Source organism: Cinclus cinclus, chromosome 22 (assembly GCF_963662255.1).
Source record: "Cinclus cinclus chromosome 22, bCinCin1.1, whole genome shotgun sequence".
NCBI lineage: Eukaryota > Metazoa > Chordata > Aves > Passeriformes > Cinclidae > Cinclus > Cinclus cinclus.
Window position 1 is genome coordinate 1,111,244 of NC_085067.1, and position 25,594 is coordinate 1,136,837.

The window sequence follows — 25,594 nt, forward strand, 5'->3', positions numbered from 1 at the left end:
GCCAGCTGTGTCTCGAGCCCGAGCCTGATGCCATGGAGGCCAAAGAAAGACACCAGGAGAACTCCGTTCCATGCAAACTGGCACTGCTTGCAGGCTACAAAGGACTCTCTGTACCAGTTCCATCCTGTGGCATGTAGAGAGCCTAAGGGGTGACTTGCCAGCCTGGTTGTGGGGATCCCCCAGCTCCCAGCTTCTCCTACTGCCCCGGCACGGAGGGGGAAAAACAAACCCAAAGAGGGGAAAAAAAAAAAAAAAAAAAAAAAAAAAACCAAACAAAACCCAAGATTGCTTTTGCATATGCTTCCAGGAAAACAGACCTCATTGTTTCTGCCTCTTCCTCATGTTTTGCCCTTCAGGTTTTGTTTTACGTGCAAACAGACCTGGTGAGTTGCCCCTTAGCAAGGCACAGAGGGTTTGGCTGGATTAACGTTGCTTCCCTGATTATTTTTTTTTTTTAATTGGAGTGCTTTTGGTGCCCGTTACAACTGAACTGAGCATTGATCAATTCTGTGCCTGAAAATCATTTGTCTTTAATTTGAGTGTTTTTTGGTTTCTCTTTTGTTGGGTTTTCTGATTTGTTTTTTCGGTTTTTTTGGTTTTTGATTTGAACTTGCAATACGAAACGAAATCTAACCCTAAATTAACAACACCCTTTCTGGCAAGTTTAAAGAGCAGTATGGTGTTTGGAAATGTCTTTTTCAAGCCTCAAAATTGCCTGTGTGCACAAAACTGGCAAAAACCCCCAAAACTGACCCCAAAGAGTCCCCGTCCCCCCCCCAGCCCCGAGGTCTCAAGGAGGAAGGTGGGTTTGTCACCGGCCCCGCTCACATCCGCACCAAGCCGTGGTCTGGGAACGGGGTGGGCGTTCCGTAGAGTCATCTCCATCCCAAGCTGGTTTTGGAAGGGACATCCTGGGTTTGCCACTCCATCAGCAATGGTAGTGAATTGTATCCAGGAGCAGTGGAGTCCGATCGATCTTGCGCTGCAGTGTACGGGCCCGATTCATTACAAGAAAAATGGCTGGGGTCTGGTTTTTTTTTTTGGTTTTTTTTTTTTTTTTTGTTCTTTTGCCTTCTTTTCAGTTGGGTTTTTGTTTTTCCTTCACAAATTCACACGGCCCTCCTTCACGCGTGCCTGGTCCAAAGCACAGAGCACAGCACGGCTGGCCCTAACTGGCCCCTTTCTGCCAGGAAATGGGAAAGAGCTGGGAAACAGCCGGGCGGGTGCGTCCCACCACCCCCAGCTCACTGGGAGAGCTCTGCCCAGGGCTGCTGGAGCGGCCCCAGCACAGAGCAAGCATCGTCCAGGGGGTTCCTGGAAAGCATTGGTGGCAGTCCATGTCATCAATGTCCCCATCACTGCTGCCTCTTCAGCAGCTCTCCAGCCCCGTCCCCGCTGGCTCTTCCCCACCTTCCTGGCACCAGTGCCAGCACAGAGGCTGAGCACCTGCAGAGAGCATCCACCTTCAGCTGCGTGTCTTGGTCTCCCCAGGAAGCTGCAACCCTCTCACTCCAAGTCCCCGGGCACTGACCACCTTGGTTTGTCCCTGGGGTGACGTTCCTCCTCTTGGGACACCTGCATGTTTGCTGAGTCAGCAGGGAGCCTGCTGGGGGCAGGTACCTGCTCGGAGCCTCCTCCCTGCCCTCACCCCTTCTTTTTCGATGGCAGCGTGTCACCAGCTGACCTTGCTAGATAAAACAAGTTCTTCCGTGTCGCAGCAGGTCTGTCCTACAGCCAGCAGAAAGGGACGTGTCCCTGTCCCCGTGCTTAGTGCCACCATAAATTCCTGTCCCGCGTGGCTGCTCGCGTGCCGGCAGGGTGAGCGCGGCCGTGCTGCTCGTCATAAATCACATCCCCAGTTTGACATCCCAGTGATGAGCTGATAGCTGAGTCCTTCCAGCACACACAGGTCGGGCCACATCCCTTCGCTCCGGGTGGGGCTGTGCTGCCAAATCCCTCCGCTGGTTTTGACAACCTCACCCATTCTTGTATTTTTTTAATGAATTGGGACCTGAGCCACAGAAAACGAGCAAAGTTAAAAGTCTGAATGCTGCAAACTCCTCCTAGACAACTTCACTATCAGTGTCACATTTCTTTTGAATCCACCTGACATATTTTACGTGCAAAACATTTTTGTCGTGTAAATGCTTTTTTTAAAGTACAGTCATTGGGGGGGGCCACATTTTTATCTTGCATTTGACATGGGAGGGGTTCATCTAGCAGGAGAGCGAGGCGAGGAAAATTTGGCAGGAGAGGGTTTTCGTTCCTTCCTCTTTGGTTCATTGACAAGCCTGAGGTTTTTCCAGTTCCCAACCTGTTGCTACCAACTATTCCTCCCTGAGGACTGGAGACAAAACCCTTCAGGCCACACTAATCCAGCCCTGTCCCAGCTCCCTCGGGCAGGCTTTGCCCTCCGAGCCGGCCGGCGGCGCTCGGCGCGGTGGGACAGCGCAGTGCCATGGAGCCAGGGGCTGCTCCCCACCCCAACCCCTGGCACATCTGGATTTTGGGCCCCAGTCCCTGCTTGCCAGTTCTGCCTTTGAGCCCTGCGCCCCAACAACCCCTTACTGGACTTTATACTTGCCAGCTATAACAAATCTCGTAACGTGAGCTACTGACCTTGATGGTGAGTGTGAGCAGTTATGTTTTGTTGTTTTCTCTCTTGCTTGGTTGGGGCTGCTGTGAGAGAGGGTGTCTCTGAGGCAAACTTTCCGGCCTCTCTTACACTCGGACGTGCACACCTCCTCTCAAACACTCTTCTGAGCGCTCTCAGCGGGAAGGTTTGTCCACACCTATTAATCCTCTCTCAGTGTCCAGCTTCTTGTTAGTAGCAGCTGGTTGCATGTTTTTTGCTTGTTCGGACGAAACGGTTCAAGAAACTACTCATATCAACTCTTGAGAAATGTCTCTATTTTTTTGTACACTTTCTTTCTTTTGATGTTTTTTATTAATTTCCCTTACTTAAAAAACAAAACACCTGTCGTCCCGTAAAACATTTCACATCTCCCCTTGCCTGTTCTTAGAGTGTATGTATCTGTGGGACTGAACTAAATGCATGCACTGTAGTAGTCGTACTGGTAGCAGTAGATGTAGTTGTAGAACATGCATTGTCAAGTTGATATTACAGGCACCATCAACGCGAACGAGCGTGGCAGATGAAAGCAGAGCCTTGGTCCGATTGAAAGCATAGGGATAACACAGCAGAGAGCTGCTGATGGCTTGGATCCATAGAGCCCTATTTGTTAAATCCCATTATCTGGAAGTTTCAATTGAAGCCGGCTGTAGGCAACCTACACCCCCCGCACAAGAACCCGCACGTGCTGTTACACTGATAGTTAAACTGATGTCATTTTTTTTTTTTTCAAATTAACCCCCCCTAGGAATTGAAACACTGGCTATAACTGTATTCTCTTATTATTTTTATTTTGTGTCCAAAAGAACTTAAGATATTTTTCAAATCATTTTACAATCATGGTTTCTCCATCAGCCTGTTACTCGTCCATATTAGCCCATAGACTCATTCGTTGGCAGTCGTAGTCCAGATGTGCCACACGCAAATCACTCCATTTGGGAATCCAAATAATTCTCTGTGTGTGAGGCAGCTCCCTGCAGCCTGTCCTGAGCCACCAAGCGATTGTTTGTAGGTCATAAACCTTAAATCTTATTATGCAACAGAGACTCCAAGCTAGTGATAGGTCGTACTCATTGCCATGTCACCCAGCTTAAGGGAACGTTTTTAAATGAAGATTTAACATTTCATAAGTATCAGCATGAGGAGTTCGAGGCAAGTTCATCCTCTCTGCCACAAGCCAGCAGTGGCTTTGCTTCTTCTGCCTGGGTTTCTGTGCTAAACTTGGAAAATGCAGAGACGGCGCTGCAGTCAGTAAATCCAACAGATGGTAATTGAGATCCCAAATTAGGCTTTGGTTTATTTGTTTAGTTTGCTGCTTGTCAGAAAACATCCTGATAGGAGCAGAAAAGCTCCTCTATGGTGTGGTCACCCCTCCCCTCCTCCCCATCCCCAAAAACAGCTGTGCTGGGTGGGAGCGCTCATTAATGCACTTAAGGCAGCAAGGGCTTTCAAAGGAAATAAAATCTCCAGAACGGGCTTCCCAGTGTAATTAAAGATTTGTATCTGCTCCTTACCTCTAATAGAACATTGAGTAAATCAAGCAAACAAGCGCTGGGGGCTGACACGGTGCAAGGTGGGCTGGGCTGCCCCTGGTGCTGCCAGGGAGATGAGCACTCCTGTGCCAAGGCTGGGATAAGGCTCCCTTTGGATCTCAGTCTTCCAGGGAAGGGGGAGCCTGCCCAATGCAGCCCTGACATGATGAAGTGAGGAGTGTGCCTGGAAATCAGCAGAGCAGTAAATTGCATGGGGTCGAGGAAGCCTTGTCTGACACTTAAGGAAGGTGCTCCAAAATCTAATCTACTCATAGTTTAGCAAATTATGGCCATAAAAAGGGGGACAGTGGTTGGTCTGTGTGTGCAGGGGAAGAGGAGCTGCCACGGGCTCATGGAGATGTCAGGAGGAGCATTTCAAAGATCCAGCTGTGAACCAATTTGGGATTTCTGCAGCCCAGTGGGAGGACTCCCTTGTGGCACAGTGGCTCTGGTGGAATTGCTCTCCCTTTTTTATTCTCCTCTATAAAAGTACATAAAGTTTAATACAGGCTATGTAATCTCAAAAGCCAGAACCTAACAAGTGGGCCACGTGGGAGCAGCAAGGGCTGGAATTTCTCACTCCACTGGAACTGCCAGTAATTATGTGACAGAGCCTGGCGGGTGATGCATTGGGAAATTAATGGCTGCATTGGATTTTATCCTTTGCTTGTCTCCCTGGCAGAGGCAGCACATGCTGGGGAGCACGGGGGGTGGCCAGGCAGGGACCCCACACTGCAGGGGCTTCAGAGAGGAGTGGGGGCAAGGAGAATCATCCTGGTTTAAAGAGGAATTCCATCAGCCAGGCCCAGCGTGGAGCAGCCCAGGGTGGTGAAGGTGCTCTGGAGGAGCCACTCCTCATTCCCATGGGTGGTTTTGGCCTCGTTACTGACAGTGCTGGGAGCCCTACAGTTACCAGTCTGTCTGCTGTCCCAAACCAAATAATAATGAAATGAATGATCTTTGCTGTTTGGCTCAGATGTGCTCCAGGATGGGAATCCCACGGATCCTTTTCAGAGCAGGTTCCAAGCAGAAGAAACCTTGTGTCTTGTTTTACTGTAGGATGCCACTTTTGGATCTTTTTAGATGCATGAAGGACTGAGCTTCTTCCTGCAGTGCCATGGAGAAAATTCAGTAGATACGAAACAATTTGGGGCTGCTGCTGCTCGACCTCGGCCACAGCAGCCAGTGTTTGACAGGGCACTGGGCTGAAGTGTATTGAGGTTAAAATACATCAGCTTTAATCAGTGATTTTGTAATAGAAAATCTTGTGTGCTTGATAAATCATCTCCAGTGCAATTAGTGACCACCTCTGAAGTGCAGTTGAAGTTAATCTGTAGCAAATTTAGCCAGTAACTTTTAATAGTCTTTTCCATCAGGAGAATTATTTTCCATGGGAAGATGCTACTCAGAATGCTCATCCAGAGCTGTTTTATTTAGGAAGAAGTTCTTCTCTGTGAGGGTGGTGAGGCACAGGTTGCCCAGAGAAGCTGTGGCTGCCCCATCCCTGGAAGTGTCCAGGGGCTTGGACCAGCCTGGGACAGTGGAAGGTGTCCCTGCACATGGCAGGGGGTTGGAACAGCTTTGGTACCCTCCAAAGCCCTGCCACAGCCAGTTATCCATATTTTATTCCCTTTTCTCCCAGCAGGAGCTGGGAGACAGAATTGTTGGTGGCTCTAATTAGACTTCACTCCCCACAAGATGCAGACAAGTTGTTGCAGAGTTTGAAGTGGGGTTCAGCACGTGCTCTCCAGTGCATGAGATCTTCGAGCACAGGATGGTGTCTCGTGCATTTTAATCCCTAAACAGGTAAAATACTGCCAGAGCTGAGGGTAACTTGCCTCTCCAGCAGCAGTTGCAGGCTGTTAGCCATTAGTGGAACAACTGCTAACTCAGGCAGCTTGCACTGGACTGACACACTCCTGTCAGTATTTCCATGCCGATTCTCCCCCCAAATGCTTTAGAAGTGAATACATAATTACAGTGATGGTTCTTCTTTTCTCCCTCTCTTCTTTCTGAAATAGAAAGCTGCCAGAGGAGCAGAGTAGTATTTCCTTGCAGCAGATGCTGGTGTGCATCTGGCTCCGTGTGAGCTCGAGAAGCACGGTGGGTTAGGAGTTGCCAGAGAATGCAAAATGGATCTCCAGGTATATAAACCTGAACTGTTTAAAAATAGTAAACTCTCACTGCTGGGGCCTTTGTGAGCATTTCCCGATGGTTAAGAGAGCCCAGAATTCTGTGCCCTGATGAGGGATTGGTGTGGCTGGTGCCACCAGCTCTCCCCCAGCACCGTGTGCTGGGCAGCAGCTTGCCTGGTTCAGACCCTCCCACAGGAGGGGATGGCTGCACAGAACTGGGGGTTTGCAGGCTGAATGCCTCTTCTGTTACCTGGATAGCCCCCTGTGCTGCTGAGCATCCCCCCAGCCCCCGGGCTCCAGCAGCAGCAGGAATGTGCCCCCCAGGCAAGGCCCTCCTGCTACTATGACTTGAATTATGCAGCAAAACAAAGAACGGTTTTGGTTTAATTTTTCTCCTGTATTGTCTGTTATTGTACAAAAGGCTTCAATTTCAAATTACAGGAGTGATAGCCAGTTAATGTGGTACAGTGGGAGGCCGGAGTTGCTGTTGCTATGGCAATGGAGTTCGGCTCATTTGTTTTGTAGATGAGTAATTACTACGCAATTAGAGTAGGCTAAAAATAAAGGGGCCTTTTGTTCCCTCTTACTCATTAATATTAATAAAAGACCTGTCCGGGCTGTGGTAAACAATTAATGCAGACGTGGTTGCCCATGGTAAAATTAACAGCAGCTTTTGTGCTCCTTGGCGTGAGGTGAAGGCGCCGGCATCACCTGGCTCGGCTCTTCCTTCGTTTTTAATGGAAAAAATGGTTACAGAGGGGTCTGTTATATCCCAGCATCTGAGCTTTAGCTCTTATTTGCCAGTTGGATGGGTGGTAATAAGTGTTAAAGCTTCATGTGCAGGCACGGCCAGCGGGAAGAGCGCTGGGGTCAGCGCCTGCGGCAGAGGGCTCCGACAGGAACCCAGCAGCAGCAGCAGCTCCTGATGCACAGCTCCTCGTTCATCCCCCTGGGATAAATGCCAGGGCTGGAGCAAGAAACTTGCCCAAAAACCTGAGCGTGGGCAAGGACAAGCGTGCTGCTGCTGAAGTGACTCCAGCATGGCATGTTACAAACAGGGATCGACAAAAAAGAGTGTGAGGAGCGGTCCCAAGCATTTGATGTGAAGTAAAAAGATGACAGTACACTTAGCCTGGATATTAGGATGAAATTCTTCCCTGTGAGGGTGAGGAGGCCCTGGCACAGGGTGCCCAGAGAAGCTGTGGCTGCCCCTGGGTCCCTGGAAGTGTCCAAGGCCAGGCTGGACAGGACTTGGAGCAGCCAGGGACAGTGGAAGATGTCCCTGCCCATGGCAAGGAATGGGACTGCCTGGGCTTTAAGGTCCCATCCAAACTATTCTGTGATTCTACAAGGTATGTAAACATTAATCACATCATATTTTAAATTAACTGTAAAACCAGTTAAATTGGCAGGAACCAGTTAGGAAAACGGCTTAACAGGATGGCATTTATCTGCCCCTTTGGTTTATTTGTGAGTTACAGCAGAGCTGGTGAATATCCCGTGCCTGCAGGGAGGGATGATGGGTGCTCACCTGCTCCCTGCATCATCCCTGGGGTGCTCAGCACCCCTGGAAAACACTGTCAGGAGGACAGGACCTCTCCAAAGGGCAAATACCCGAGCCCAGAACCCTGAATCCTCTGCTGGGGGGCTGTGGTTGCAGGGAACTGCATCCCTCCCAAACTGTTTTAACTAATGGAGGGAATCGTAGCAGAGCCTTTGTAAGGTCGACATTTGTTTGTTGTTAAGGATCTAATTAGAAACATGAGAGGAAGCTGAATGGCTGCTTGCTCGGCTAATTAGCGACATGCACGAAGACCACTTTGAACTTCAAGGACACAAAGCTATTAGCGCTTACATCAAAAATGGATTAAACTTCTGTGCTTTTATAATGATTAAAGATGAGCTGCTCGAGAGGAAATCCTTTTGTAAGGCAGTGACAAGAGCTGGCTCCCTGACTGCAGCTCCTCCGAGCGAAGCTTTGTGTGGCCCCCGTGTCACACTCGGCCCTGCGCGAGTGACACCGCTGACACACGCCATGGAAAATGGGATTAGGCAATAAATATTGATCGTTGGCAAAAAATTACAGCTGAGCTGCAAAGTGCAGTTATTTGTCCTGCTGCATAACTGCAGGAATTAGAACGGCTGGGTTTGAAAGCGCTGGATTCTGTGTCTTTTCTTCTGCAAATTGGTGCACATCAGCAGCTTCCAGATGTGGAGACGCCTTGGATGGGCCAAGTGCAGTACTTCACAGAAGCGGGGGCTCGCATGCAGCAGTGGGTTTGTAAAACACCTGCACCAGGTGAATTTTTATCTTGCCTAAGCTTGTGGAAGTACCCAGCTCTTGTTCGTGGCTCATCTCAGGTAGCTGAGCAGTTGGTTTGTGTCGCGCTGCGGCTGGAGGAGCAGCCTGCCAGGAGGACACCGAGGCTGCAGCAGGAGCAGTTGCCACAAGGTCCCAGGTGCCATTATCACGCCATTGTGCCCAGCTCCAGGAAGGTGGGCAGCACTCAGCCCTCCCTCCCGGTGCCCACTCACTTCCAGCAGTAATTGCTGAGCAGAGCCAGCTCACCACCCACTGCTTGCTGTCATTACCCTGCGATATTTTGATGTGTGAAGCCTTTTCCAAAGGGGCTGCAGAGGCAGAACAACCTTTGAAAGTGTGACTGCAGCTAGAAAATAACGTACAAATAGTACCTTGTTAGGGCAGATCTCGGTGTGTCTCAGCCTCATCACCACTTATTTTGCTGATGAGGCCGACAGTTGTTGTATTTTCCTTTTTCCCTGCAGGGCCAGTGTAGCTGCAGGGGAGGGATAACCTGGGGCAGCCTGGCTGCTCCCCATTATGGAGCGTGTCGAGGTGACAGGGAAGGCACAGCGCTCACGTTTGATTTTCCAGTCAGGACTGAGCCAGCTGTCATCTGCAGCTCTTCACACTTGCAGAGGAGCCGTGTCTGCCACGGGGTTCTTAGAGAGAGAGTTTGCTTTTCAAGTGTGCTTGGGAAGAGCAGGAGCAGAGGGATGCAGGTCCCCATGAGAGATGTACAACATGGCAGCTCTCATCGTGACGCCAGCGTTATTTGTTTTTCTGGTTTGTCTCCCACTTTCCCTTCCAGCGACTTGGGAGCTGTTTGTACCTTGTTATTCTGCAGAATATCTGTGTGTTTCCAGCTCATTATTTCTGAGACGTTTGTGAGCTGGAGCATTGATCCAAGTTCAAGGTGTGCCACACGCTGCCTGCGACAGAAACCACGCTCTGTAAAAGCTCAGACACGAGGAAGCGATGCTTCCAGTGCCTCAACCTGACCACAAATGAAGGGGTTTGGAGCTCTGTGAGGTGACTGCTATAGAAAAAAAGAGCCTGAATATGAGCTTTTATTTCTCAGTGCTGTGCCAGTGTACTCCTGCAGCCTGAATAGGCCACTGAGAACCAGGAGCACCTAAGTCTTATTTCAGACTGGCATTAATTTGTACATCCAGTCCCGGGTAAATGACATTCTGGTTGTTAGAAGCTCTGAAAAGCAAGGTACAAACTCCCATTAACTTCAGCCCTGACTGCACGAGGAATTAGCTTTGGCCAAGCGATCTGTAACAGGGGTGCAGTGCTGCTAATTATATTTATAAGGCTCTGAGCACTAATGATGTAAGATTTGCATGTGGTGCTGAAGTTGTGCTGGTTATTTAAAGTATCAGCGTCACGCTGTGAGTGCTGCTCTGTTAGTCATGCATGAGACAGTGTGGCCATCAGTGCTGTGCCCTGGGACACTTGGGGTCCCCATGGAAGGTGGGATTGTCCCCACACCACTCACTGTGGTTTTGCTCTGCGTCCTCTGCAGCAGTTGTGCTTGGGTGGCTGCAGAGGCAGCACAGCAGGCTGGAATTCCTGGAAACAGGTGATACTCCTTCTGTGACAGCTTTTTCTTAAAACCCAGCAGTAAATGGACCAGAGTGACTCAGATTCATAAATTCATAGAATCCTAGAATGGGTTGGGTTGGAAGGGACCTTAAAGACTACCTAGAACTACCCCATGTCGTGGGCAGGGACACCTTCCACTACACCAGGTTGCTCCAACCTGGCTTTGAAATTAAATGCCACCAGGCTGTGGGGCAGGCCCCTGTCCCAGCTGGGCTGCTCAGTGCCCTGCCCAGTGCCCCCATGCCCTGCCTGCTCCCATCCCTGTTGGCAGCATTCTATGTTATTATATCATTTACTCCTTCGAGCTGCAAGATGATGTTTGCAGCATGTTCTATGAATTTTTCATAAAGATAGAAAAACAGACTAATCTTGTGAGCTTTGAGTCTTGGTGGTGGGTAATGGCTTTGATTTAAAGCATTTTGTCTTAATGATAGTTATATTGAAAATTTCCTGCTGCTTTCAAGCACGTTTAGTTATTATCATAAACATTGATGGTGGAAATGCCTGCCAAATTGTGCGTGGCTGTTTATGGCAGATGAGAGAGTCATCCAGAAATTAGAGCACTGGATCAACAAGTTGTGAAGGAGCTCGTTTGTACAGGAATCCACCCTTAGGGCAGTGGGATGAGGCAGGAGCAAGGAGGGTCTTGAAGGAGAAAAGGGCTGCAGATGTCCAGCTCTGGTTGTAGGGCATGCTTGACAGGAGATGAAAGATTAATTTCTGATGAGAATCATAGAGTCATTTATGTTGGAAAAGACTTCTAAAATTAGTGAATCTTACTTTAACCTCACACTGCCAAGCTCCCCCATCCCTGCAGAGCTGCTCACCCCCATGCATGGCTGCCCAGGGACAAGGAATATCCTGCCTCTGCTCAAAGAGGAAACCCAGTGAATTGTGGTTTCTTTCCCTCATGAGGATTTCCTCACCTGTGCACTGTGGCAGGGAAGGCAGACACACATTCTTCACTGTCCCTCGCCTGGATTTTGTTTAAATTTTAAAATACTCATGTTTGTTACAAGTCCCCTGCAAAGGTGTTTTAAGTCTTTGGGTTTTGGTGCCACAGGAGAGGGAAAGGTGTCAGCAAGGCTCCATGGGGGCTGTGTGCAGGGGACAATGATCCCCATGCAGTGTCTGTCTTATTCCTCTGTCCAGATCGCCCCTGGTTTGTTCCCTTTGAAATACAGTATATTTTAGTGGTGCTGGAGTGGGTTTTTTGTCATCAGGTCTCATTTGCTGGTCCCTACGGGCCTGACTGTCATCCCAGTACTGTGTGAATTCCCCTTGTAGGACAGTAATGTCAAAATCCTCACGTTTCTTCTCCTTTTCCCTTCCTCTTTCCCTTCATCATTCATGGCTGAATTGAGTTTATTTGGGTGGCATTCCAGCATCCAGCTTGTCAGGCTTTGCCCAGACCCAGCAGCGTTGGGGTCCTCGTTAGCGTAAACGCTGCTCGTAAGGCAAATGTCAGCAGCAATCCTGACTTAGAAATTTCTCAAGAGTTCATCCAGGGAGAGTTTATCTTCCAGCAATGACCTTTCTTGTTGAACAGGGATTAAGGTGTGAGCAGGGTCTGTGTGAGCGTGGCAGTGTGCAGGAACAGGCTCTGGATGAGCCTCCTGCCCCTGCCTCAGCCCGGGCTGCTCTGGGTTCCAGCTCTTGGCTCCTTGACACAAATCACTTGGCTGAAAGTGGAGAAGCATCTCACATGAATGTTAAATGGGGATAAAGGCACTCTGCTGAGGATGGGTTGGTAATAAAGCCTCACTGCAGGAGGAGGTCCAGCTCTTGCTGTGCCAGCCCTGCACAGCAGCTCCCAACTCCACCAGCACCAATACTGGCATTAAAAAAAAAAAAAAAACAACCTTGCTGGGGCTGCTTTATGAACCCACATTTTTTTGTATCGTTCTGTGTCCCATCTTGCTTTCCCTGACTGCTTTTCACTGTTCCCCAAGTCACTGTGGCACTGGGCAGAGTAAGGCTGAGGCTCCCCAAATCCTGTCCCTCTGGCCTGCAGGCAAACATTCACCTGCTGATCAAAATTCACGGTTTCAGAGTCTTTTCTGTAGGAAAAACCACAGTAAATTCAAAGTGAAGGAAGCAAGACATTAACCTGCCCTGTTCCATCACTGCCAGAGCTCCTGGCTGCTGGCCCTTGATCTCCATCAGCTCAGGAAGGAGCTTCTGTAGCCCAGAGGATGGAGGATCACTGGGGCTGAAGATAAAAGGTGGTTGGCTGTGACTTACAGGCACATCTAATCTTTTCCACATCTCTCCTGACCTTGATCTATCACAGGGCTTCCTGGGGACACCTGGGGTTGTGAATTTTGCATAGAGGAAGCCTTTGAGCTGGAGGTGCTGAGGCACAGTCTCAGAGCTGTGAGGTTGCCCACTGTAGGATGGCTTCCTGCAGTATTGGTTGGGAAATGGGACCTGAAATGGGTCCTTTGCTGCCAGGACTTCCTGAGTGCTGGCAGTTCTTGGAAAGGGAGAAGATGGCCCTGCCAACCCTCAGTTAATGCTGAATCAGTCTGATGGATCCAGAGTCAGGGGATTTGTGGTCAGCTCAGCCCAAGCCTCTGCTGGGACCAGGCAGTGGGTCAGGCTTTGCTCCTGGTCCTGGTATCAGGACACAATCAGTGATTCCCTCCCCTCCATGGAAAGCACAATCCCCTGGCAGCTTTTCAGCAGCAAGCTTCCAAACATCTGCCCCAGTTCCTGTTCTTGCCATGGAATGTTGGCAGCCAGGGGAAAAGTCTCCGATTCCTTCCAGCCTGCAAGAAATTAATGTCAGTGCTCTGCAATTCCCACTGTTCACAGCAGCCTTGGGCAACTTCTGGCAGAAAATTTTCATCAGGAATTTCGTCTTAAGGACACAGGTTTCCAAAAAGTATTAGCTTTCCTTAGTGATGCAGTATCTGGAGTCTAGAGGCATTTTTCCTTCTTCCTTTTAGTCTCAGGGTATTCCAGGTTTGGGTAAAACAAACTTGTTTCCAGGTAGTTCTTTCCAGAGCACACCAGGGTTTGCATGTTGGGGAAGTTGTTCAGGGTCCCTTTGCTGTTGGGATGGTAAAGCTGCCTCTGGCTCTAGGTGAGCTCACCTGAGCTCCTGGAAGAAAACAAATACTTAGCAACTAACCATGGCTGAGCAAATCATTAAAATACAGCTTTCTGAGCCTCCTGCTAATTATGGGAGCTTTGTGTTTCATATATAGGCTCTGGAGCAAAGTGTTGGCTCTGGAAAAGCTTCCAGCTTCTTCTGTGGAGTTTTTCAGGCACCACGTGGAGAGGTGCCAGGGCATCCCAGCCTCCACACAGCACTTGCCAGGCTGTGGAGCAGCCTTTGGCATGCCCGTGTGAGCAGTGTGGAGTGTTGAACCCCTGGTCAGTAGATGAAAAATTACCTTTTCATTCCCTACCTGAATAACCCACTGCCAGCTCTTCCCGCAGGTGTGAAACCCTTACTTCCAGTCTGTAGAGATGCAAACGAGAGTGGTGGGGTGGGATGTGGGGGCACAGAGGGTCTCTCTGGTTCCTCAGTTGGTTCTTTTGGAGGTTTCTGGTGCTGCTGTGGGGTTTGCAGGAGTGTTTTGCTAACAGGATGCCCCTGGCCGTGCCGTGTCCCGCTGTCACTCGGAGCAGCCAACTGGGTTTGCTGTGTGACTTGGCAGGAAAATTCACATCCATTTTATTGAACCAACGGGAAGAAAAGGGGGGAAAAGTGCTGGCTTCTAGTAATAAAGGGCTTTGGAACATCTCAGCTGGATATTTTTCTTCACGAGTGAGAAGGCCAAATGTTATCTTGACATTTAATCTTTAATAATAAAAAAAGGCTCTTTGTTTGCCAGCGAAGTCCAAAATCTGTTTACTCTCTCATGCCTTATTTCTTTTAACTTGCTAGCTTAGATGTCCTACTTACCCTCCCCTGCTACCAGTTCAGAGCCGTGGTGAATCATTTATGGTCCAGAGCTGACTTCCCTGTCACCACAGAGCCACCAGCTGCCAGGTGTCCTCTTCTTGACCAGTTCATTCATCTGAGAACTGGGGACCCTTTGGGTGGGCGATGCAGGGGAAGGGACCAGGGCAGGAGGGGTCCAGCCTGTGCCCACCACTTTGGTGAGAGCACAGGGCTGGCTCCAGGCCCAGGAGAGCGCTGTGGTCATTCCATGGAGCTCTGACCCATGGGCAAAGGTCACTCCAGGCCACCAGACTTCATAACCCAATCTGGTGTTCAGTGAAGATCGCGGGGAGTTGCAGCCAGAGGAAAAGGCTGAAGGAGCCTTGGGGCAGCCTGGAGGGGTGGAGATGGAGGTGCCGGGGTCTGGGGCAGGCTGTGGTGATGTGCCATGGTGTCCTGGCACTGCCCACGGTGGGGACACGATGGGTGTGGCAGACCAGGCTCCCTGTGCTCCCCAGGTACTCACAGGTACCACCCAGGTGTAGCTCCAGCTTCCTGCAGCCATCTCCATCCAGCTCCTCCCAGTCCGCTGACTTTTCTTTGCCATTGAAACTTCTTCCTCATAAATTCTACATCCAAGAGCAGCTGTGAGAAATGCCAGAAGCCTGACCATCTAACATGCTTTAATATCTAAATTTCTCCTTCCGTTTCATTCTTATTTACATTGTTTTTCTTTCTCAAAAAAAAAAAATTAAGGGAGAAAAAAAACTAAATTTTCTTTTACTTCCACATTAGGAGGTGAGTTGTCATCCACCCTCTGGAATTATTTTTTGCTTTTGATCTTTATTTATTTGTTTAATTTTGGTTGATGTCCCAAGCATGGTTTTGGAGACGAAGGTAGGTCTTCGCTCTCCAAATCAAAAGGAAAAAAAAATAAATAAAACAACACTCTCCTTGGTCATATTTAAAAGAGAAAAATCCAAACTGTTCCATTCCATATCATTGAAAGAAAAAAAAAAATCAACTATTGAACTATTTCTACAGCTTACTGTTCTAAAAGGGCGGGTTTTTTCCAAAAGTATCGAATGGATCCAAAAAAACGATTTTCCTAGATGTGATTCAAGTTATTTGCTGTCAACATTTTAATATCAATATTACCACAATGTGTAGTCTCAAACTAGTTCCTTTGTAGTTTGCATGGGATGTGAATGCTGTCTCGGCGTGCCCAGACCTAGAGAACTTGTTACTACTGCATGAGCATCAAGTCAGATGTTGAAAAATACCTATTATATTTTGTGATAATTTGGTGAAAATGAGCACCTCCAGTCTCTGGTTGCAGTAGTGTGTTGAATGATTGTTCTTTTTTTTTTTTTTTTAATTTATTTATTTTTTTTAATATATATCCATATATATATATATATTTGGAGCTCTAAGCTTCGTAGTAGTCCGGGCTGACTCTTCTCCAGTACTTGCTCTCCTCTCGCATGGCCTTGGTTAAGTGTTAGAATTGGGCCTAGGCTGTTTATTCTGGTGTTTGGCTTTGTAATACCGGTGCATGCCCGGCGTCTGGCCTCATACCCAGCTTTATTCTCTGCACACCAGTCTTGAATAGCTACAGTGCTCAACCGAATTTTGGCGCACCCGCTTCCCCGGCAGGCTCCAACCCAGCTCGGCCCGGAGGCTTCCCCGGTGCCAACAGCCCCGGGCCCGTCGCGGATCTCTACGGCACGGCCAGCCAGGACTCCGGCGTGGGTAACTACATAAGTGCAGCCAGCCCGCAGCCGGGCTCCGGCTTCGGACACGGCATCGCCGTAAGTAACCCCGTGCTGAGCTCGGGGGGCTCCGGGAGGGGGGTTCTGCAGGGGCTTTTTGGGTGGTGGTGGCGGCGGCCCCACGGCGAGCGCGGCTTCTCGCTGTCGGAACCTGCGAGCCACGGCCGGCCCGGGGAGCGCTGAATTGTCGGGATGTAACAGCTGGAATCGTTGAGTTTGGAGGGGAAAAACCTCCGAAGTCTCACCGCCTTGTGAACCAAATCACAAAATTGCCACGTTTCCAGGGTGGTGACTCCACCACTGATTAATCGCTCTTACACTGAAGAAATTATTTCCTAATGTGCAACCTGGACATCTCCTTTGGAGCCGTCTGCAGCCAGACATGGCGTGTCTCAAAGGGCAATATTTAATAAATATGGGGCTTAAATCCCTGCTTGTCCATATGGGTTTTATATCAACCCAGCTACCCCTCCTGGCTGATGCACCCTTTGGCAGGCAGAGCGAGACCTAAACTAAACGAGCTAAACTAGCTCAGGAATTTGACTGGTGGGAACCCCAGCAAGGTTCCAGGACGTGTCCTGCTCACCTTCACCTGTTTGCTGACCTTTGGGGTCACTTCCAGGCGGTGCTGGCGTGGCTGAGAGCCGCAGGTTTGGGGCGAGGGGCCGTGCTGGGCGCCGGGGCCGGCGGGAGGTTCTTGCTAACACCGTGCTGGGGCTGGAACTGCACTAATGAGGGGCACAGATTGGCTTAACGAGGCTGCACGTGGCTGTGTCACCTGTGTGTGAGCATGAATGGGGCTGGCCTCTGCCCCACTGGCACCCCCAGCACCACCGCAAGCGAGGCTCCTGCCCTTTTTGGGGACAGTGAGGAGCTGGGTTTTGTCTCCTGGACAATGAGAAAATGCAGAGGCTCCCCCGAAGGTCCCTCCACCTGAGAGGAGAACTTCACTCCCTGATGGAATTGGATGTGGGGAGCAGGAGTGTAGTGCAGACAAAGTTTCTGAAACTGTTATTTTTTTAATTGGGGAAAAAAAAAAAAAAAAAAAGACAAACCCTTCTGCCTGGCTTTGTGCCCGTGTGCTCAATCCCATCCCCAGCCTGCCCCTCCTGTGGCCACACCACAGACCTGGCAATCCCTGTGGATCAATCCCGGCACAAACGTGGAGCATTACTGCTCTGCAAGGAGCTGCATCCGTTCAGACTGCCACCTCTCACCGCTCACAACACCTCTGATTTCCATTTTTCACCTAAAAACCTGTTGGTGCTTGAAAACTTGGGCACTTTGGTCTCAGCAACATCCCTGTTTTTCAAGTGATAGGACTTGATACCAACTGATACCAGGTCCAAGCCTGGGTATCCAGATTTGTCTGCACTAACACTTCCCAAAGAACCATTTTATAATTGACTTGCAGATTGGCAGCCTCTTAATTCCCCCAATAACTGCAAAGAATCCCATAGCTTTTATTACACATGTATTTATTTAACACTTTCCATTTACTAACCCTGATTTAAAAATAAAAAAGGGAGAACCCCAAAGCTTATTTTTGCACCTGGGGGAATGAGAAGATGATGGTCTTGGAAAGGTGACCATAGGGTTGAGCACACCTGGTGACCAGAACAGCTCTTGGAAATCCCTATTCATGCTGGCAACACAGTCTTTCAAGTCCTTTGATAATTTCTTGGCAAAATTAATAATCAGCTGTTCCCATGTATAGAGCACTGATGAACTTAACAATTGTACAATTTTAGGGACCTTTGATTGCAACGGCTTTTACAAATGGATACCATTGAAACGTTACACATGGTTGGTTGCCATCTCACTTGGAGGTATTACAGTATATCCCATTTGTACTTTGTGCTGAACTACCATCTCCCCTATATTTACTTTTAAGTGAACAATTTTTTTTATCTTTATTTCGTCTTTCCTTGGCCTTTAATCATTCCTTTCTGTGATTTGTGCTACTCAAATCAACCTCACGGGCTGGAAACTGGAAGACAGATCCAAAGCTAAATTCCCCAAAAATCACTTTTTTACTCTTCATGATGCTTCATGCAATAATTTGAAGAGGCAGAAAACCCAGAAAGCTGTGGGGAATCACCCCCAGTGCCGGCAGCCAGAATCCCAATGGGATCAGAGATCTGCTCCCAGCGCACTGGTTTAAAAATAGCTGAGCCCTACTGCTTTATTGCTGAGAAACCATCATTCTTAATTAAGTGCTGTACCAAATATTACAGCTAAAAGATAACATTGTAACTTGTAACCATAGAGCAATTATCAAGATTAAAAAAAAATTAAACCTGAGCAAATTAAATTAAAGGCATTACCTGAGCACCGCAGCCCTGGATCGCTGCCAGTTTCCTACCCTTTGAACTAAGCTCCAGTTAATTAAATGTTTAATTTTTATTTTTTATTATTATTTGGCCTTTGGCATATTCATCTTTGCAAACAAATATTCTTAACAGTCGGAATGGAGTAGATTAGGAAATGCAATGAAAAGCAGAAGTTGTCCCAGTTAAATGGCAGGGGTTTGCCTCCAGAGCTCCGAGCCCGGACAGGCAGATGGAATGGATGTGACAGACTTTACTTCCCTGCCTCTTGCCCAGCACTACATGATCAATGTCACATCATTTACATTCAAAAATCAGTGTATGAAATTAGAATTAAAGTTAGTCAGAGGGCTGGGAACTGCGGAAAACATTCAGAGACTTTAAACTCCATAAAAGTAGATTTCTACCTAAACACTAGTGGATCGAGGGGGTTTCTATTGACTCCATCTCCACACACACACATCCAAGATTACCTGAAATTGTTCTATCAATCGATTTGCTCCACCAAGGAGCGTTTTTTATGGGAAAGAAAGAAGTGCCATAAGCCCTGTTGCTTAATCCCAGCTATTACTTGCACATAGTGGTGTCTGTTGGCCGCTCAATTTGTCAGAATCCTTCACGTTTCTTGGGCCATCAGCCTTTGGAATAGCAAGGTGGTACCCGAGGCCAGCTGGAGCCCGAGCAGAACATCATAACTCAAGCTAATAACTCGGGGTGACGGCAGCCCCGCCAGATTGATGGGCTGTAATCACTCCTCACTTAGCACACCCATCACTGCAGCCATCACTTACTGCCCAGTGTTGAGACTCAAACCATTAACGACTTAAAAACAAAGTGCTTTTAATGTTGCTCATTACTAATTAAAATAGATTTTGAGAGGAGGAAATGAGCCTTATTATTAATTCCTCAAGGAACGTTGAGTTTGAAAGGCTTGTGGCAGCTGGTCCTGGCATCCCCGGGGCAGGATTTGGCTGAGCCGCAGGTTCCCAGGGCAGGGATCAGTTCCCACATCCCTGCAGGATGCTGCTGGGACCTCACCCCGGGCACGGATATTTGGGGAGGGCTTTTGGAGGTCATCCCAAAAGGACCAGGGAGCATCCTCACCCTGTGAGCGGCTGCCTGCAGAGCCAGAGCCCGAGCCCTAAATATTTATATCTTTTATACATTATATATCTCAGCTCTAAGCACTGGCAGGGACAGAGAGTTGCAGGCTGAAGCTCAGGGATAAAATAAATTCTGGCCACCTCAGTTTGCCCAGGCAAAACTTGTCACTTCCAGATACTTCAGAGGAAACTCATTTTACCAAAGCCCTGTGAATTCATGGCGTTACAGATGCCCGAGGAGCCGTTTTTGTCCTGGCCCTACATCAACTCACTTTGTGCTGTTCCTAAGCCAGCCCGGCCCTCTGCAAAGCCCCCAGGCCAGGCTTAGCTGGGATGGGGCTGGAAGTAAGAGCAGGGAATACATGAGACCCCTCTCCCGTGGGGGCTGTCCTGGGAACACCTCAGCATTCCAGCTGCTCCTTCTGCATCCTCCCTTGGAGTGCACTGGGGCAGGCTGTGGCCACAAAGTATTTGCAAACACTTTGGATTGTTTTTTTTTTTTCTTTTTTTTGTTTTTGGTTAAAAATCCTAATTTTTAATCCTCATTTAATCCCCCAATTAACTGTCCCTCTCCCGTGTCCGTGTCCACACAGAGTCTCTCTGGATGTCCGGGCAAGACAGGGCGAAGTTTCTGAAGGGCCCCACGGTTGGGTGATCTCATCAGACTTTGAGCACTACATCATCATCATCTTCATCACCATCATCACCACCATCACCGCCAAGGCAAACTGGAGGTGGCACTGAAGGACTTGGGTTGTTTAAAATCTCTCTCATCATCTCATGAATCTGCTGTACTATAAAAACAACAGCTTTTAAAAGTATGTATATAAAACCCATTTCTTGTTCGTTTTATTTTCTCGATGGGTTCCCCCCTCCTCTTTTTAAGCCTCTCCAAACCCACATCCTTTCATAGCCTTTTTGACATAGTCTCGTAGCCACGTAGTCAGAATTCTTTGTGTATGTAGCTAGAACCTAACCATAGTGTAACTGTTATATTAAGGGGTTTCTTTTGCTTTTCTTTCCTTCCTCCTCCTCCTCCTCCTCCTCCTCCTCCTCCTCCTCCTCCTCCTCCTCCTCCTCCTCCTCCTCCTCCCTTCTGTTTTACGTAGTTGTTGCTTAAAGGATGCTGAGATGGTGACAGGAGCCTCGGCTGGCAGGGCACGGGGAGGGGGGAGCAACAGGTTCTCTGGCCCTTCTTTTCCTTTGTGGCATCTTGGTTACTCTAATTCTCTCTCTATTTTCGGCAATAAGGCGAGGGCGACAAACTTTTTGCGCGTCCTTTTTCTATATAAGTGCTTTTTTTTGGTTGGTTTTCTTTTTTTTTTTTTTTTTTTTGTCGTTGAAAGAGGTGATATAAGGTTTTTTGAAATCGTGAATTCTGAAAAAAAAAAAAGAAAAAAAAAAGAAAAAAATAATAAAATGCTGTAAATACAATTCCATTAACTACATAGAAACTATTGAGAAAGAGAAATACAAAACCTATTTTTGTGATGGAGTCAGCCTAAGGCAGTTTCTCTATGAAAATGGATGAAAAAAGACAAGGAAGTTGAAGTTGTAGCTTTTTTGGAGCAGCTGCCGGAGCTGGCCCGGGGGGGTTATGATGCTGTGGGACCCTCCCAGTTCTCCCAGTTCATCCCAGCAGCTTTGCTCTCACACGTGCACAGCTTACAAAGGAACAGTCTAGTGGTATTTTTATTTTAATTTAAAACCTGCTTTTCCCAAAACTGATCAAGAAGCTACGATTTTTCCTACTTAACGCATTTACGGTTCAAAGCACACCTTTAGTTTGTTTTTGGTTTTGTTTTTTTTTTGTTGTTGTTGTTGGATTTTTTTTTTTTAATTCATTGTTTTAAACTAGAACAACTTGCTGTCCAGTCATTTCAGCTGCTCTGTGCACCCCGTGTGGGCAGAGCAGCGTCCAGCTTGCATGGTTTCCTTTATTATCCATCACTTTCTGTATTAACAAATTAGAAAGCAACTTTGGTTGGTTTTGATTTTTTTCTTTTTTTTTTTTTCTTTTTTTTTTTTTTTTTTTTTGGGAATACCTCAGTGCTACAAGTTTCACCCTAGAAGCAACGGAAGATTTTAATTTATTGTAGTTGTAAACAGAATTTAAAAGAAATAAAGTATAAAACATCATTGCACTGTGACTGGTAGGGGAAAAACTGACAGTTTCCTATTTGCACATGTTTAATATTTGGCTGTTATATATATGGTCCTCTGTTGGGGGAGGAAACTTATGAAGGATATTTTTTAATTTAATTTTTTTAATATTGGTAAATAGGCCTGCAACAGCAAACTAGAAGTACAACATGGTAGGTGGCATTAAGAACATACTGTAGTGTGGATATATTTCTTCTTTTTTTAACGTAATATTGACAAGTTTTATTAATATTTTTTTAAATTGTTACGTTTATAAATTTGGTACTTTAGGTACAGCCAGTATAAGACACTGAATGCGACATTTGTTAAAAAGAGCTGCTGCACTCCTATTTTTGTAAATTTTACTAACAAGTAGATTAATGTAGACATTCAATAGACAAGGTAGAGCAAGGCATCTTTAACAAAACAAGGCACCATACTGCTAACTGAAAGGAGAAACCTTGTTTTTCTTGTTTTTAAAAAAAAAAATAATAATCATGCTTTTTATGTAATATTTTAGGTTTTTTTCTTATTTCAGAACAACCAGGTTTAAGCAAAATGCTGGACGCTTTTTAAATATTGAGACTTGATCAAGTAATAAAAGAAATAAAACCGAATTCTTTAAAAAATAAAAAGGTAAAAAAAAAAAAAATACTACGAACCAAATTCCCTGTGATTCAGTGTGCTGTCAGGGAATTTTTTATTGCTATTTTGTCAATGTTGATGATGTACTGTACTACCAGTTGGTTTTCCTCTCCATTCCCTGTCACCTCATAGAATATTCTTTGTTGATCATTGTTGTATGTTAATAGTGTATAAAATGGCTTATCTTGTAAGAGTGCTGTCCTGATGGTAGTGTAGTGAATTTTTCCCCCCCTCTTTCTCTCTTCCTCTTCTAGTACATATTGGTAGGTGTATCGTAATTAAGGTTAAAAATTTAGATGTAGTTATTCAGATTTAGGACCAGTAAGGATAGAACTTTCTCTTATTTAAGAAAAAAAAAAAATGCTAATAATTTTGGGAAGGTTTTCCATTTTTGGTTTTTTCTTCTCTTTTTTTCTTTCTGTGCTTTTTTTCTCTTGTTTATTATTTTTCTTTCGTTGATCTGATGCGGTTTCAACTAACCAAAGGTCTCACAATGTTAAAAATGCTGGCAAACTCTTAAGGCATTTGTAGATCCCCACCCTTGACTTTGGAAAGGGGATGTGCCATACTACCTTAAATGCTAATGCTAGATATGCAAAACTGGATTTTTTTAATTTATTTTTTAAAAGAGGGAGGCACGGTATATTAAAACGATTTTACTAAGAGAAAAAAAAAAAACATATTTTTTTAAGAATGCTCAGAAGAAATTGCTAATCTGTGTGAATATGTTTTAGATGTTTATATACCTTTTGAGAAGTCCCAGTGGCCCATAGCACAAATGTCGTGGAATCCAAGATGTTTTGATGTGGCTACCTAGACTAAGGTTCACGTTAGTCCCCCACTCATCTAGAAATCAATTTTGAAGGATTTTTAATTTTTTTTTTTTTCTTTTTCTTCGTTTGTTGCGGGGGGAGGTTTTATAAATTTTTCAGCACAAAGGTTCAGCTCCACCTTTGTCTTACTCAAGCCCAGGGGGCGAAGGGAAGGTGGAATCCTGGACGGGTTTGACTTGGAAGGGACCCTAAAACCTGCCCAGTGCCACCCCTGCCATGGCAGGGACACCTTCCCCGGGCCAGGGGCTCCAAGCCCCGGTGTCCAGCCTGGCCTCGGGCACTGCCAGGCACAGAGTGCCCTTTGCTTTCCAGATCTCAGCCCCAGGATGGGCAACACGAGGGATTTCCACCACCCCAGGTCCCCAACTCCAGGGACAATGCCCAGGAGCCACCAGTGCTTGGGACCCTCCTCCTTCAAACCGAGTCCTTTGGGATCTGCTTGATTAAAGCAAAGCCTGATCTGTCCTTTGGGGTTTTTATTTTTTTCTTACACTTCATAAATGTTCATTTTGAGTTCAATTTGTAGCTTGGACTTTAAGGTAGCATGGCTCTCTTTGCTGTAAGTTGATTTTTTTTTTCCATTGTACAGCAGCGTCTGCTGGTGAATGTCACACATCTTGCTAGGCTTAGTTAAACCATTGGGTAATTGTGGATGATAACGACCTGAAAGGTGTTGGGATTTCTTTTCTTCCCTGCTTTCATCTGTAGTGTGAATGAGGGCTAGTGACTCCAGCCACACGTCCCTTCCTGTTTTGTTTCTGCCATTCACTCAATGCAACATAATCAATAATAAAGCAATATAGTTTACTACATTTTTACTGAAGGCCAGCCATGGTTCTGTATGATATTGCATATGAAACTGTTTACAAAAACAAAACAAAAAAAAAGAAAAAAATGAAAAAAAAAAACAAACAAACAAAAAAAACAACACTAACTCATAGCTGTCTTTTATGCTATGGCGATGTCTCTTGGGTGGAATCTTCTGAATTCTTTTTTTTAGTGGTTTGGTTTGTTTTTTTAAAAGCGGCACAGCTGAGAGAGAGGGAGAAGTGAGGTTTAGTGTTAGGGTGAAGAGACAGGATGCATGGAAGACACACGGCAGATCCCAGTCTGCACACAGACACTGTAGAGTTTCCTACGTACAGAATCCAGTCAACCCCTGAGAACACTACGTGAGGAGATTCTGTAAGCTAAGCAATACTTTAATACTGTAATAAAATTACCAAAAAAAAAATACAAAAAAAACCACAAACCAATAATAATTTTTAAAAAGGAAAAAAAAACCTAAAAATAAAAAAATAAAAAAAAAATAAAAAAGATAGTAGCTTGAGAAAGCAAATCCTCGTGGTGGGTTGTCAGCCCCCCAGCAGTCTGACTGTGTTGTGTGGAGAGCTCGGTGTCCAGGCAGGGCTGGGGGTCAGTGGGGTCACCCCAGCCCTGCCCAGGCCCGTCTGTCGTAGGTAGCACCCCTGTCATCCTCTGTCGTACGAGCTCTGAACTCCCATCAGTACCAGGATGCAAGTGAGCATTTCAGGTGGTCATAAATGTACCTAAATAAACTATGGCACAGTGGCAGGCCTAGCCCTTCCTTTTATACTTTAGTATGAACTGATGAGAACTTTGGTAGTGACTTTTTTTTTATATATATACATATATATATGTATCTATATATATCAAGCATCTTTCAGGTCTCTGTGTATGGCTTTCTGAAGCCCTGTTGTAAAATACTATGTGGATGGGGGTCTCTCACATCACAGATGTGGAAAGTATAATTTTATATTTGTATTTTCAAATAAATAAGTTTGTGAAAGGTTTCCATCCTCTACTGTGGTCCAGAAATCAATGTGTTTGTCTGACAAAAAAATACAATAAACTGTTTTGAACAGATCCACGGAGTCCATTTCATTGGGGGGGAGAGGGGGGAATATTTATTCCTGTGGGGTGAGATCAGCCCCATCACCCCAAAACTCATCACCTTGTTGCCCTTCCTGCTCCCACGGGGTGGGCAGCACATCCCTGCCCTGTCCCTGTCCCTGTCCCTGTCCCTGTCCCTGTCCCCTGCCCAGTGTCCCAGGGCTGGTCCCTCCCCCTGTGCCCTACCAGCTGCATCCTTGGCATCAGCAGCACTCATCCCATTCCCAGTGGGTGCCCGCGTGCTCCCAGTCCTGCTGGATAAGTTCCCACTCCCCCACACCCTTGCTCTGTGTATTTTTCTCTTTGCAATGATGCTCTCTCTGCCTTCTCACCCTCTCTCAGCTCAGATATTCCACACCAGAGGCTGTTTCCCTTTGACACTTGGCCTGGAACAGAGCCAAATTGCCCCCACCCCTCCTTTAGGCTGTAAACACTCATTTTTCATCAGTCGTTATTCCAGGATGACACAGGTTCCTTTTCCTGGGGAGATCAGGCTGTGGGATTGAGCGGGGATGGAGGGGATGCTCCAGCCCCAGCAGCACCAACAAAGCTCCCCAGTCCAGCAGCCCCCTCCAAGGCATCCATCCCCTCGGGGTCCCGGGGGGCTCAGCCCAGTGAAGGTCAGAGCACGGCAGGATGCAGGACGGGCTCTCTGGAAAGCAGTCAACACATCAAGCCCTTAATGGGATTGATGATTAGTGGAGCACCGAGGGGAAAATTAGATTAGAAAAACAAATGAAAATAATTT

The 25,594-nt window shown here is 46.9% G+C and overlaps 1 protein-coding gene across 2 annotated transcripts in view; it reads left to right on the forward strand.

The window, feature by feature from the left end:
- Positions 1-20,299, forward strand: part of MSI2 (musashi RNA binding protein 2) — a 199,283-nt gene extending 178,984 nt beyond the window's left edge. Inside the window, exons 12-14 of one of the 2 annotated variants that reach the window (XM_062507001.1) lie at positions 15,710-15,918; positions 17,631-17,708; positions 19,906-20,299. In XM_062507001.1, the coding sequence (XP_062362985.1) occupies positions 15,710-15,918; positions 17,631-17,672 (251 nt within the window). In that variant the 3' untranslated portion in view covers positions 17,673-17,708; positions 19,906-20,299. The remainder of the gene's footprint in view (positions 1-15,709; positions 15,919-17,630; positions 17,709-19,905) is intronic. The other variant, XM_062507002.1, reaches the window with a different exon arrangement.
- Positions 20,300-25,594: the final 5,295 nt, after the last annotated feature.